Source organism: Beta vulgaris, chromosome 8 (genome assembly GCF_026745355.1).
Source record: "Beta vulgaris subsp. vulgaris cultivar EL10 chromosome 8, EL10.2, whole genome shotgun sequence".
In the NCBI taxonomy this organism is placed as follows: domain Eukaryota; kingdom Viridiplantae; phylum Streptophyta; class Magnoliopsida; order Caryophyllales; family Amaranthaceae; genus Beta; species Beta vulgaris.
In genome coordinates this window covers 7,515,707-7,529,714 of record NC_079209.1, presented here as the reverse complement: position 1 = coordinate 7,529,714, position 14,008 = coordinate 7,515,707, and the positions used below count along the sequence as shown (strand labels likewise).

General features: G+C 35.0%; 1 protein-coding gene across 1 annotated transcript; it reads left to right on the top strand.

Annotated features, from left to right (window-relative positions):
* Window positions 1-4,281: 4,281 nt before the first annotated feature.
* LOC104882997 (alkaline ceramidase) lies at window positions 4,282-12,181 on the top strand. Its single transcript, XM_010667437.4, has 3 exons — window positions 4,282-4,504; window positions 8,807-9,149; window positions 11,118-12,181. Exons 2-3 carry the CDS (start codon window positions 8,896-8,898, stop codon window positions 11,629-11,631), a joined length of 768 nt encoding a protein of 255 aa, XP_010665739.1. The 5' UTR covers window positions 4,282-4,504; window positions 8,807-8,895; the 3' UTR covers window positions 11,632-12,181.
* The last annotated feature ends 1,827 nt before the right edge of the window (window positions 12,182-14,008 follow it).

Here is a 14,008-nt window from a genome sequence, read left to right as displayed (position 1 = left end):
AGGTTGAATTAATCTTGGGTTGTTAAGTTGTGTGATCACTTAACTAATCCTAAGATTAAAAAAAAATGAAAGTTGTGATTGTTTGATCATTGTATTATATGTGTTGCTTGTGAGTCATAACAAGTAATAAATGGTAAATCATGTAAAGTGAAACGTGGATAACAATAACCTTAGACTCGTGCACGTCAGAAGTGTTGGTCTAGTAGAGAGTTGAAGTACATGGTGGTAGCCCATAGCTTTCCTTGGACCGGATTGATCATTATTGTTCCCCTTTTATTTAAAGGGTTCCTAATAAGTGCGTTTCAAACGTACTTTAAGGACTCCTTTTAGCTCATTTTGATCTCTTTCTCCCCTTTCTTCCCTCTTTCTTCTCCCTTTCCCCTTCTCTTTCATTCACTTGATCATACTTGATCATAGTGACATTTTGCTAGATTTTTAGTCATTTTTGACCGAATTTCTAGTACATTTGCTTTCACCTTGTTTTACCATGTTCTTGATATAGGTGAAATTACTAAGATGGCTACGATTCGTAAAGTTGGAAAAGGTAGCAATGAAAACAAATCACACATTGAGAAATGGTGCGCTTGCACCATTCCCCATGCCCGCTCTCACAAAGGAGCACATTGCACAATAGAATCTTGAATAGAGAACTTCAAATGGACATAACTTTCTAACCACAAAACGGATGAAGGTAATTTCAGTTGGAGGTGAAAGCTCATTTCGATATCTTTCCAACAACTGGTGATAAGCTTGATTTGGATATAAAACGAAGAAGTTATGTTCGTTTTGCGTTGAACTGTCTAAGTTTGAGGCAGAAGGGTGAGGTGCGGCCGCACCTGATTTTGGTGCTCCCACACCTCTTCTTGGTGCGCCCGCACCCTTCGTTTCCGGAAGGGAAAAAATCGAGCCTTCATTAAAAACGAGAGTTTAATTTTATTTTAAAACTTACGTTTTATTCTAGTTTTTAGAGAGTTTTTTAGGGTTTTATACTAGAGAGAAAACACTTGAGTTTTGATGGAGAGTTGAGATCATTAATAATAGTTTGTGATTCCATTAACATCGAAGGTACTTTTTATTGAATTTAATTAGAAGTTTCAATTTTTATTTCATTCTCTTAGTGTTTGTTCTTGCTTTTAGTTTATTTTAGATCTTCATTCTCATATTCTTATAATTGTGATTTCTATTAGTTTAATTATCTTTTATCATGTTTAGCCTTAGATTAGTCATAGATTTTATGTTTAATTGCTTAGAATCCATGATCAGTGAGTAGTTTCATATCTAGGGTTGGGTGAAAGTATGAATTAGGATTTTGAATGTTTTGTTGATGAGATTGTGATGTTCTAAAGAAAGTTATGCATTGATCTTGGTGTTTTGAAACCTTAGGATAGATATTGATCACATTTATACTTTGGTATTTTGAACTCAAATATTCTTAAATCGAATTTTGAACTCTTTTATCATCCCCAAGAATCAACTTAATTTCTATGCCAAGATATTTGGTAGAAATTAAGGGGATCCTTCATTAGGAATTTTCCGAATTTATTGAATCTCTTAATAAATTAACTAAAGACCATTCAAGAGAGGATTTAGTTGATTGATTAAGTGATTACTCTTGAGGACCATTCGAGAGAGGACTCTAGTATTTTAGAGGAAAACTAAACCTTGCATGATCATCTCCATTTATTCACAATCGCATCAACAATCATTGTCCGTTCTAATTCATAATAGTAACCTTAACTCTAGTGTCTTCCTATTTGATACTTGGACTCTTGTTATTTGCTAGTTACAGTTTTTAGCTAGTCATAATTGTTACCAAACCATTTCAAACCCCTAAATACCTATCAATTAGGTAGTCTGAAGTTGATAGACTTTAATTAATCCCATTTTCCCTGTGGATCGACCCTTGACTTGCCCTTACTATTTTCTTAGTAATTGCTTGTTAAGACTTATAAATGTTGTTTGGAAAGCGGTTTTTGGTGCCTTAACGACACAATAAAAACCTCTTATCAGTTCCTCGATATCGTAGGTCATGGAAATACAGAGTCGCGCTTGTATTTCGTCTTCTAAAGGGAAGACTGGTCTTTTGTCAAATAACTCGGGACATTGACTATTCCATTTAAAGTAATTGAATTATTGGTTGTAAAGTTTAGTTGAGTAAGAGTTATATGCAAGTTTATTTTATTAGTATTCATTATTGTTCTTATGTAGTAGTATCATGTTAGGTTTGTTTCTTTATTTATAATGTAGTACCCAGCTTTGCTGATTACGTGCTTTTGTTTGTATAATATGTTGATCATGGATATGCTTTATTGAACTTGTGATGACCCATTTTAGTGAGCAGTCTCTAGGGATCAATAGTGCATTGTCTAACTACAGGTTTGAAGATGATGCATCATTCAGTTCAAGATTGGAGAGCTTGTGTAGTTTAATTATCGTACTTTGGAATTTATGTAGTTTATAGTTGGTTTTGGTTTTGAGTTAACTTTGATTTTGTTGGTTGATTTTTGGGAGTTGACTTTGTAGTTGACTAAATTTTAATTCTAAAGTTATTTATTATGTTTTCCACTGTAAAATTCCTAAAAAGCAGATATGTTATTACACAGGCAATAATGCTTTGATGATTCTCTAAGTTTATATTGAAAAGTATTTCAGAAAAAAGAGAATTATCGGGGTGTTACAATAAATTACCATTTGAAGCATAAACTTCAAATTAAAAGAGGACTTGACATAAAGATGTTCACATATGAAAATTGTATCAAAATACATGGAGTTTTGCAAACTAAATTGGATTAAATGAACAAGTATGGGTCCAATTCCTGCTCCGTGAAAAATTTCGTATTTAATTATTAAATTCAAACATGCATCCCCTGTATGTAAGGAAATATTGGGCTCAACTATGAGCGGTTCTGTTTAATAGGTACCAACTATTAATAATCTAGTAAAGGTCCTAACTTTATGGGGCATTGTCATTTATTGGACCCAAATGACTTATGACTTGAGTTTATTGTAAATCAGGGATCAAACTCAAAAATCTCTATTATATAAGCCAAGGAGGAGTTATGGTGTCGCCCTTTCAAATGACTTTTTAACCCTTCATTCAATATTTAAAAGATACCTATTAAGATTTTGAGATTTTTCTCAATCATAGCCCTTTCTAATTTATAATATGTATATCAAAGAAAGTCCAAAGTAGCTAAAATAAACTTTCATAAAAATGTGTATTGAAAGAAAAAAGTTTATGATTGAAGAACAGATTAACATAACTAAAGTAATTTTCAAATCAATTATAAAACCAAAGACATAAAATTTTAGTTTTACCTAAACTTTGAAATGCAATAACAATATACCAACATCCATTACAAATAATAAAAATACCAAGAAAACAACTTCTTCATCAAGTAATTTTTATATTTTGTATTTACACCACATGATATTTAATTAGAACTAATGATGATTGTAAATTACATCCTTCAAAATTACATTTAGATGAAATTTAATAATAATCGCTAAAATAATTCACGCACGCATCGCGTGCAAAAAAGGCTAGTATAATCTAGTGAAGGTCCTAACAAGGTCCTAATATAAGGGTTTGATTTGATTTTTTTTTACAGTGGGCATTTATGGGTTTGAGAAGAGAAAGAATGAGTTGGCTGTAGATTTTTGGGTATAAGATGAAGAAGAAGCAGAGGGGTAGAGCCGAGGAAGAAGAGGGATTTTAAAGTTACGTAACCTTGTTACCTATAGTAGCAGGTTAAGTGACCTGTTAGGTCCACGCAAAAACGGGTCATCACGCAAAAACGGGTCATGTAATAATTGGGCCTGACACTAGATTTTAATGGTTGAGACCTATTAAAGAAAATGGCTCATAGTTGAGCTTCATAGCGTAAATTTTTCCTATATACAATTATACGAAATATTTTGTTGATGTAAACGATATTTTTTGTGAAATTAAGACAAATAATCTATACTAACCCCTAGGGAGTTTTAGTTCATGTAATCCATGTACAATAAAAAAATTTAGAAATTGCATAGTATAGGTTTTGATCCCATGACCTCAAGTTCATGAACTAAAGTTTTAACCACTAGACCAAATTGTATTTAGTGCTATCATATCAAAGTACAATATTAATAAATGAAGTTTTTCTTACCCGGAACATAGCCCGAGCCTAATAACTAGTTTTAATAAGAAAGCGCAACGAAAACGCCATATCCAAGATTTGATGAAGTAAAACGAAGGGAGATAAAGATAAACAAAATAAAGTGAATCAAACGGACTCCTAAACGTCTAGCACGTCCGAATAAGCTTTCTAATACGTGAAACGCCAATTATAAATTTATAATCCTGTCCTGTGAATCTGTGATTTGTTACTTTAGCAAATCACGGTTATAATTTTGGCCAAGCAACCTCGCTCCAAAGTCGTACTCTCTCTCTCTCTCTCTCTTCCTGTGAAAATTTGATGCAATTGAAAGTGATAGATGAGGGCTTCCATCTCTTCTTAGAAAGGTGAGTATTCATGAACTTAATCAAATTCTCTTGCTTCATTAATTTTTTCATTGCAAATTTGTTAGGCGTAAGTTAGATTCTGTTCCCCCCCCTTTTTTTTTTTTTTGTGAAATTTCCCTCATTGCTAGGAATGTGATTATTAGCTTCCACTTTTTATTCAACAATTGAAACGAAATTATTCCCAAGAAAAAGTCTTGGAATTATTTAATTATGAATTTTGTGTTTCGCTGCAATGAATTTATCTTGGTAGATTTAGCCTTTTTAGATTACATTTTTTAGTTTGATCCCTGATTTACAGCATCCATGATCTGTTGGGTCTTTGAGTAACTAATTATCAGAAACATAAAGGTGGGATTTTGGATTATGAGTTATGTTAGAAACTTTTCTATCTTTTTTGTGTTGGTGGAATATTTGCTTGGTTTTTTTTTTTTCTGTATATTTTGTTTTTAAGGGGGTGGGTCTTTTGAAATTTTTTTAGGGTAGTGTTTGGATACCTATAACTCATTTGAATTGAATGATTTCAGTTATGGAATGTGAATTTTGGAAATAGAAATCGAAATCAAAGTATGGTGTTTGGGAAACACCCTCCATGACTCCATCATAATGTTTGGGATTGAGTCGAGCTTCAATTATGAAAACAATTAAATACAAAAATAGCATCTAGAATTGTTGAAAAGAACAAAAAAAAAAGAGAGTTAATTACACTAGATATTATCATTTTGATGGTATATAAATTCACCTACTGAATCTCATGTTACATCAATTTTTGAAGGAATAATAATTTGCCCACCCTCAAAGAGATCCAATAAAAAGATAGCTGAATGCATACTAGTAAACTATGACTCCAACGTTCTCATCTTAACAAACTTCACCATGTAAAGTCTGAGAATTAGTTGAGGTGTCACTTCTTTTAATTTGTGAAGCATTTTTAGTGGAAAACTTGGATTTGTCCAGAGGATTCTGTAGGTTTCTCTATTTTAAATAGAGACTGAAGAACTTGATCCTTCACTTGTTATCTCTCTTCTTAAACTCATCAATTTAGGGGTCGTCCCAAACTCATAGAGCCCCAAATGTCACTGTTTCGATGTGCATTCCACTTCGTTGTAGCTTGAAAATGAAGGAGAGACTGCAGGATAGAAGCCCCCATGGTTGCCTAACCTTAGCTTCGTATACCAGTCAATTTAGGGAAGGAGAGAGAGAAGATCAGTATGGAAGGTTGGGGCCTTGGGAGTTTGGTGTAGAATTTACCAATGACAAGGTATTATATGTCATTTCAATTCCTTTGTCTATGGGCCTTTCTAGAACCTCTTGGAACTTTGATCGATTCTACATTTGAATTTCTTTAGATGCTTGTTTACACTTTACCCAATTCCACAATTTCAGAGTGACATCATGGTCCAAACACACCTTTAGTGTATTTGAATGAGTATATAAGCCTCTGACGCTTTGATAGTCTTGTTTAAATGGTGGAAGGAAGAGCTTTATTGTTGGATCAAACATTGGGATTGTATGACACAATAGTCACCTGATTGTGAGGTTGAAAGTGTAATGTTTTGAGCTTTTAGCCTTGCTTTGAGTTAGAGTTTGTTGCATTTGATTGGTTAGCGTTCAGATCAATCTAAAGAGTAGAAATGAAATTGATTGTGATCAATTAAGTTTTCCAACTTGTGGTGGTCACTTGTGTTGGTAAATTGAAATGTACATATTTGAGGTACACCTGCAGTGAAGTGCATTTTAGCTGTGCTACTTAATTGGTGTATAAAGATACCACAAAAAAAAATTGTTGTTAAATGTTATTCAGTCTATAAAAAATAGCGAAGTTCTGATTGGGCATGTTGCTGAGTGAACTTTTCAAAGTGGGGCTTTTCAGGCTTTTGATTTGACATTTGGAGTCATTGAGTTTCAAGCCGTATCTAGGTGTATCAAAAGGCTTAGCAAAGAGTCTAACTGGATAAGTAACAAAAGGGGTGGGCTGGGGGTAATCTGGTAGGGGAGGTTTACATTATGTAGTTGCGACTCTGCTATACATCCATGATCTACTGAATTTAGAGACGGGTTGGAGCTGAGCAATATAACAACATCTACAGGACTGGTGGTTGTGGTCCAAGAAAGGAGAGGGATCACCTCTAGTCCTCGTCCTCCCCCCATTATATACCTATGCTGAGGAGTTTCTTTTCTGGCAGCATCTTTACTTTTAGAATCCAGCTAAGTCCTCAAAATTTGACTTAGAGGAGCAAAGGGAACTACAGTAATCTTTCGCCCTTCACCTAGATTACACGTTCGTCCTTCAGCATGAAGAAGAGCTTGTCACTCGAACTTTGAATAAGTTTTCATGTTGTTTTGTCTTGTGGTTTTATTGGACTTTGACTAGCTGTAGATTCCTTCCTTTTCAGTGTTTTGTAAAATGTGTTTTGGTTGATGTCTTTAGAACAATGAAAACAACCATCATTACCACCACACAGTATGTATGAAAACCTTTCCAGTATTTGTTATGTCAAGTTGTACTCAGCATAAAACCTCTAATTAATGTTTAATTTGAAACTAGTAAATGGACTGTGGTTGATTAATACCATTAAGGGGTGAAGAAACCACGTAGATCTGGGGGTTGTCATAAATGTGTTTTCATTCGTCGTGACTTGAACAATTTGGTGTAATTGTGCTTCGATGTGATAGCATTTTGTTTTTAGATAAAAGAATTAAAATTTCCTCTGTCCCTGGTACTGCACAGACGAAGGTCATTAGTGACAATAGTTATCTCTGTCTCAAGTCCCAACCTTGATATCCATTGTGATTGGTCGGTGAAATTTATATAATTGGTTGTATATTCTCTATCTGGATCTCATATCAGTATATCACCTCAGCTCTTTACTTCAATTTCTTGTTCTTAAGATCTAACTTATTCCTTTTTCTTGGTCTAGTCTGATCCCCAAGTTAACTCACTTCTACAAGCATCATTCCTGCCATTGCCACTAAGTTCGTAGTATTCTAAAATATACTACCTCTGTATTTTTTTAGTTGCATTATTTGCTTTTTCACATTTGCCGAAACGATTCTTTGAACATTAATATTTCTTATTGGGTGTAAGTAAAAGTTATAAAAATTTGATATTTGGAATCGTCGCATTGAGACAAATCTAACAAGACCCTACTTGACTATGTTTTTTTCTTATATAATAATGCGAGATAGTTTAACAAAGTTGGTTGATGAATAGTGCCACAAAACCAAATGTTGCAACTAAAAAAATACGGAGGTAGTATCTCAGAAGTCAGAACCATTACCATGCTTATTAGTGTTTCCTTTTTATTTCCTATGAGAAAGTTGAACACTCTACATGGAGCATTTAGATTTAGGTCCTTCAAACTAGCGGACTGTTTTTTAATAAAGTCATGGAGTGAACTTGATTACTCCAAACAATATGAGAACTTGTGTTTTACACTTCTATTCCCATGTATCTCAACTGATTAAGTCTAAGAGTCTTATCTAAAGTTAGAAACTTTTCTGGTCAATCATCATGTTCTTGCAGTTGGAAAGTTTGCTTTCCTTTCTCTTTCATTTTCGTGATCATCAGTTATAAGTCGAATAGATATCATAATACAAAGTCTGCTACATCAACTTCTGGGTGGCTGCTTTATTAGCTGACTCTGCAATCAAATGTATAGGACAGTGTTCTCCCCCCCCCCCCCCCCCTCCAATTAATATCTATAGAATTCTGTCCTCCATATTTGGTCTATAGCAGACTCCAAATAGCAATCTTTACTTCAAAGGCCATTCTACTGGAAATCTGTAATGTTTGAATTAGTATATGGAGAGAGCATTGAACAGATTGGGGCTTCTTATAAAGTTTTAGGACCCGTTTTACTTTGAATGCACATCTTAAATGACCTGATGCATTGAGAGATATGAGTCATATGACTACCTATTCAGTGTTAGAGCTTAGAAAGGCATAATTATTTTTGTAGGATGTTTTAAGCTTGTATTTATCTCTCTTTTTCTTTGGGGGGGGGGGGAGGGGAGATTATTAGTTCATATACTACTGATTTTTCTTTTTCACTTAGTATCTTCATCTTACTTGCTGGTACGGTGGTACCTTTTCTCTTTATAAGATCATTTTGCTGTGGACGCCTAAAGAAGAATGCACCCTCTTGTTGTTTTTCTACCATCTTTATTGTCCAAAAAGTAACGACCTTAGATATTGCATCCTTCAGTATAAAGTGCTCTTTTGTGTTTTAAGCTTTGATTTTGACATTTTGCTCAGAAGGAAGATCCTTTATTCTATGCTAAGTGTTAAGCCTAATTTTGCAGGAATAGGTTTTGGAGATCTTAGAGTCTCTGTAAGGTTAAACTCACAAGCAATTTTTGGCGACTTACAATTGGGTCATAAAACTTGACCAATGGGTGACAAGCTTTTAAACTTCTGGGGCCCAGTCACATCCTCTATTGACTGGTGCGAGAAGAATTATGTTTATTCATCTTATATTGCAGAATTTTATAACACAATATCAACTATACCAACTATTACTTTGGCTATCGTTGGCCTCATAATTGCCTTAAGTCAGGGTTTTGAGAAGAGATTTACTGTTCTTCACCTTTCAAATATGATACTTGCAATGGGGAGCATATTATTTCATGGAACACTGCAACGTGTGTAAGTAACTGTGCTTAACTTTTCCTACAAATTATCTTTCCTACCTTATTTCACTTATATGGTTATGATTCTACATCATTGCATTTAATGGAAAATTTGGGGCATGTTAAAGTTCTTGACCTGTGTTGTCTGTGTCTAGTTGATAGCTTGATGCGTTCTAGTGTTGTTTGGGTGATTGGTTTTTGGGTAGGGAGCTAATCTACAGTAACCCTGTACGGCTGTACTATAGCCCTTTTCAAAAACAATTCTGACTTATTGGACATTCTGATAACCCTGATCTTAACAAAACACTACTTCGTTCACCCTATGATGAACGTTGATGGTGTCTAACATTGAGGTTTTTTTTTGACATTTATTCCCTCTATACCTCCCAAAGACGTCCCTCACGTATCCTCTTTCTTTGTTTCTTATATTCAAGTGCACCACCATGATTGAGATGTCATTGCCTTAGCCTTACATAGGTAACTAAAAAGCACTAAACTCCAGCATTAAAACAATTTATAACCATCATTTTTAGCCCTTGAACTAGCCCAGAACCGTCATCTGGCCTTTTACATAATTAACCCTCACTCCCATTGACCTTTCTCTCCCACAATCTATATGGCAAGGAGATTTTTTAGGGGAAAGAGGGGAGAAAGGGTGAATCAAGAGGATAAAATTGTCAAAAAAAGAACCAAAAATCTGATGTCGTAGTCCCCCTCATAGTGTTCTTTTCATTTCGGGGTTATTTTTAGTATGTCAAATATGCCTTTTATTTTGGAAAAATGGCTTATTCTACAGGGTTATGATGTATAATTCCCCTTTGGACAGTGACATGTTCAACATATTAAGCAATTGAAGTGGTTGTACAAGTTTTGAGATCGGCTTTCATGTCTTGCTTCTTGTGCACCTTTCACTATTCTTTTTCTATATTTATTCTTAAAATTCTTGCCTGTTTCCGGCTTGCTGCTATATCATTTTCACAGCTTATTCGCCATTTTTAATGCCATTTCTGGAGTATGCTGATACTAGAGATATGGTAACTCTAGTGGAGATTTTGTTGAGATAAAGGGACAAAGTCCTATATGTGCTTAGTTTGTTTGTCTTTGATAGATACGAATATTTGAGCTCTATATTTTACCCTTTTTGGTATTGCTTAATTTCCATTGTGCTTCATCTTTTCTCAAGGGTGGGGTGGGGGGGAATGGAAGGGGTGTGGATGGGTTGAGGTGGCTATATGATGTTTAATCTGCCTGCTTTTTTCTTTGAGTGTGCAGCTTTACTCTTGGCCATCACTTCTCTGTTTAAAGCGTTCGATTTTTTTTTGAACCCATAATTTGATCATTATGTTGCCTACATATTAGTCTCGATGAATGCATATGAAATCATCGCCATCATTTTACTCAATATCAGCAATAGGTAGCCGATAATTATGGGAACCGTCATTCTTCTTGCAACAAATCCTTCTGAAAAAGTTATTTAGCTTTCTGGCTACAATCATGGCATGCACTAAGCGCCTAAAAGAATGAGGAAATGAGAGGAAGAGCACCTGGAACCTATGTTACTCCGAGTCTCCGACTTCTAATTTCCTCGTGTACTCATGTTGTGCTAGACATGATCACATGACACTTGGATACTTCATTTCGAACCAAAACTTGACATTTTTCTATGACATTGCCGTGTCTGCCTCTCGGACACCGTATCCAAGTGTACATTTGTAGCAGAGTCTGATTAACATATTCTAAAACCAGTTTGAGTGCTTTTCTTTAAATGTTTATGACAAACATATGAATCATGATATGGTAGATGTATGCCATAAGCGTTGAGAATTTATACTATGATTATCGATATTATGCTGCAAATCACTTGGTGTGTAGCAATTTTGTTTAGTCTGATACCAGGCAACCAGATGCTTTGCTTGTAAAACTTGAGTTTATCTGAATTAAAACTTATCAGTGCATGAAATTTGCCTACTGACTGTATTTACAGGCAACAACAAAGTGATGAAACTCCAATGGTTTGGGAAATGCTCCTTTACATCTATATCCTCTATTCACCTGATTGGCACTATCGAAGCACAATGCCCACCTTCCTCTTCCTCTATGGTGCTGTATTTGCAATTGTCCATTCGCTATTCCATTTCGGGATTAGCTTTAAAGTTCATTATGCGGTGCTCTGCCTCCTTTGTATCCCTCGGATGTACAAATACTACATCCACACGAAGGATCCTGCAGCCAAGCGTCTTGCAAAGCTATACGTGGCCACTTTATTCCTTGGGAGCCTATGTTGGGCTTGTGACCGTGTTTTCTGCGATCACGTATCTGACTGGCCTGTCAATCCACAAGGACATGCTTTGTGGCACATCTTCATGGGCTTCAATTCCTACTTCGCAAATGCATTTCTGATGTTTTGCCGGGCCCAACAACGAGGGTGGTCCCCTAAGATTGTTCATTTCTTGGGCCTTTTCCCTTATGTGAAGATCAAGAAACCGAAAACCCAATGATGAAGACACAATTTTGCGAAGCTGGTCGAACAACCTTTTTCCTGTTGCCGTAAGTACTCTGCAATTTCATGGGCCTTGCTTGTTAAGTTTGGCTGGGTTGACCAGTGCGAGGATCTTGTCGAGTAGCACACTTCTTACCAACCCAGCAAGCCCCCCTTTAAAAAAAAATCTGCAATATCAGGGGCCTGACTGCCTGAGGACTTGCTGACATAGTAATTAGTATGTTTTGAAGCACGGCTTGCGACGCAAACTATACAATTAACCATACATACAACAGTAGACGGTCACAAGCATTTTTGCATGAGCAAATATTCCACTTCTTTTTGGTTTTTCTTATTGTTTTAGGGTCTAGATTTCTTGAAGTTATGGTAGTTTTCTTATCAGAAGTCAAGTATAGGATCTATAATTCTACATTAAGTTTACATCTTCTTCATTTTATGGCAAATTAAATTTCTTGATTCACTTGTTAGCTTATTGTTACCCAGATTCTGAAACTACAAGCTTTTGTTTATTCATCTTAGTAATACAGATGTTAATTCTCTTATCTTTATACCATGATGCTTCGTTGTGGCTTTGGTTTTTCTGTGTTAAGAGTTCTTCTTTGTAGTTGGAAAGGAATATCAGATCATCCCAAATAACATAAAATAACAAAGCTTTATCTACCTTACAATTGGGCCACCAAAAATAAAAAATTGTATTAACTATCAATTTTGCAACCCTTGATTATGAATCCTAAAACCTATAGTTGACACCACGAAACTAAAATCCTGGATATCCCACTAGCTGTACATTGCGGGATTCGAATTGCTCGGCCTGACGGTTGACTGTTTGAGCTTATAAGAGCCATGCTCGAATCACAATTCACAACAAATCAAAGAAAAACCAAACAGATTGTCTGGATTTCTAGAGGGGGTAAAAATTAACATGACCAGCTAACTCAAACGGTGCCCGGCATCAGTGGCGGATCTTAATGGGGCAGGCTTGGGCCTGGCCTCCCCAAAGTTTTTTTTTTTAAAAAAAGTGAAGCTTGTTGAGCCCAAAAGCCAGCTTAAAAAAAATTTACACAGCACTGTAAACTGCTAGTTAAAACCAACCCTTTACCCTTCTATATTGAAAACAGAAAACTTGAAAAGAAAACCAAAAAGAAAAATCTGCTCTGATCTGTTAAAGCAACCGCAATTTTGCGGCCGGCATGGTATTATCTGGTTTGGTCAAGGTTTTCAACCCGTTTAAATAAGCGGAGTTGACACATACCGACCTGTTTAATAAACGAATTTGGTTAGGGTTACGTTTTAACCCAAATTCGACATGACAACTAGTGTAACTACTACTTACTATCAATATTATTAGTTGAGCTTGAAATAACTTGAATATTTTTCATAATATGTAACATTTATTCTTTGGTTGTTCAATTTGATTTATTTAGGTAAGATATTAGTATATAAGACGTGGGTTAAGATAAATATGATGTACATGTTTAGTTTATGTTCATAAGCGCATTTGATAAACGGATCAATAAATGGATCGGGATAGGATTGAGTGTTTGTTGACCCATTTAATAAACGTGTCAAGTTAGGATTGGGGTTGATCAACCCCTCTATCGATAAACTTGACACGAATTTGACACGACACGACTTGTTTAACAGCGGTATGGATTTGACTATTAGCTTAATTGTTAATTGTAATTATTACCTTGTTAAGGACTGAGATTAATGAACAATACAATCCGTACAATTTAAGTTGTTTGCCAATTGTCATAAATAAATAAAAATCTCAAGGAGTTGAGCACTTGAGCATGAAACTCGTGCCCACGCTCCCAGGCCCCAGCAGTAATTTCTGTGGTCATATTCATATACTCTGTGTGACGCATAAAACCCGTACAACTCTCTTCTTGAGTTTACTCTTAGTTTTCTATAGTTTGTCAGGCAAATAATATTAAATGAGTTAATGAATTCAAGTGTTTTTTTTTTATGGGGTTAATGATTTCATTACATTATACTTCCTCCGTTTCAAAATAAGTGCAACATTTGCATAGTGTTTACTATTCACAGTTTAAACTTTAATTAGCTTTCGTGATTTACATTTTAGGAAAAACATAGTCATGTGGATCTTGTTAGATTCGTCTGAATGTGAATTTTTTTAATATCAACTTTTTATAATTTTTACTTATTGATAATTGAAGATATTAATGGTTAAAATAATGCATTGGCAAACGTGAAAACAAGAAGTGTTGCACTTATTTAGAAACAGAAGAAGTATTTTATATGGGGCTTCTCAAGTCTCAGAGTCAAACAATGCTAATGACTCCACTAACTCTCCATTCCTACTTCCTAGTGTTCATATTTTATATGTATATGTATATATATTATTTGTGCCT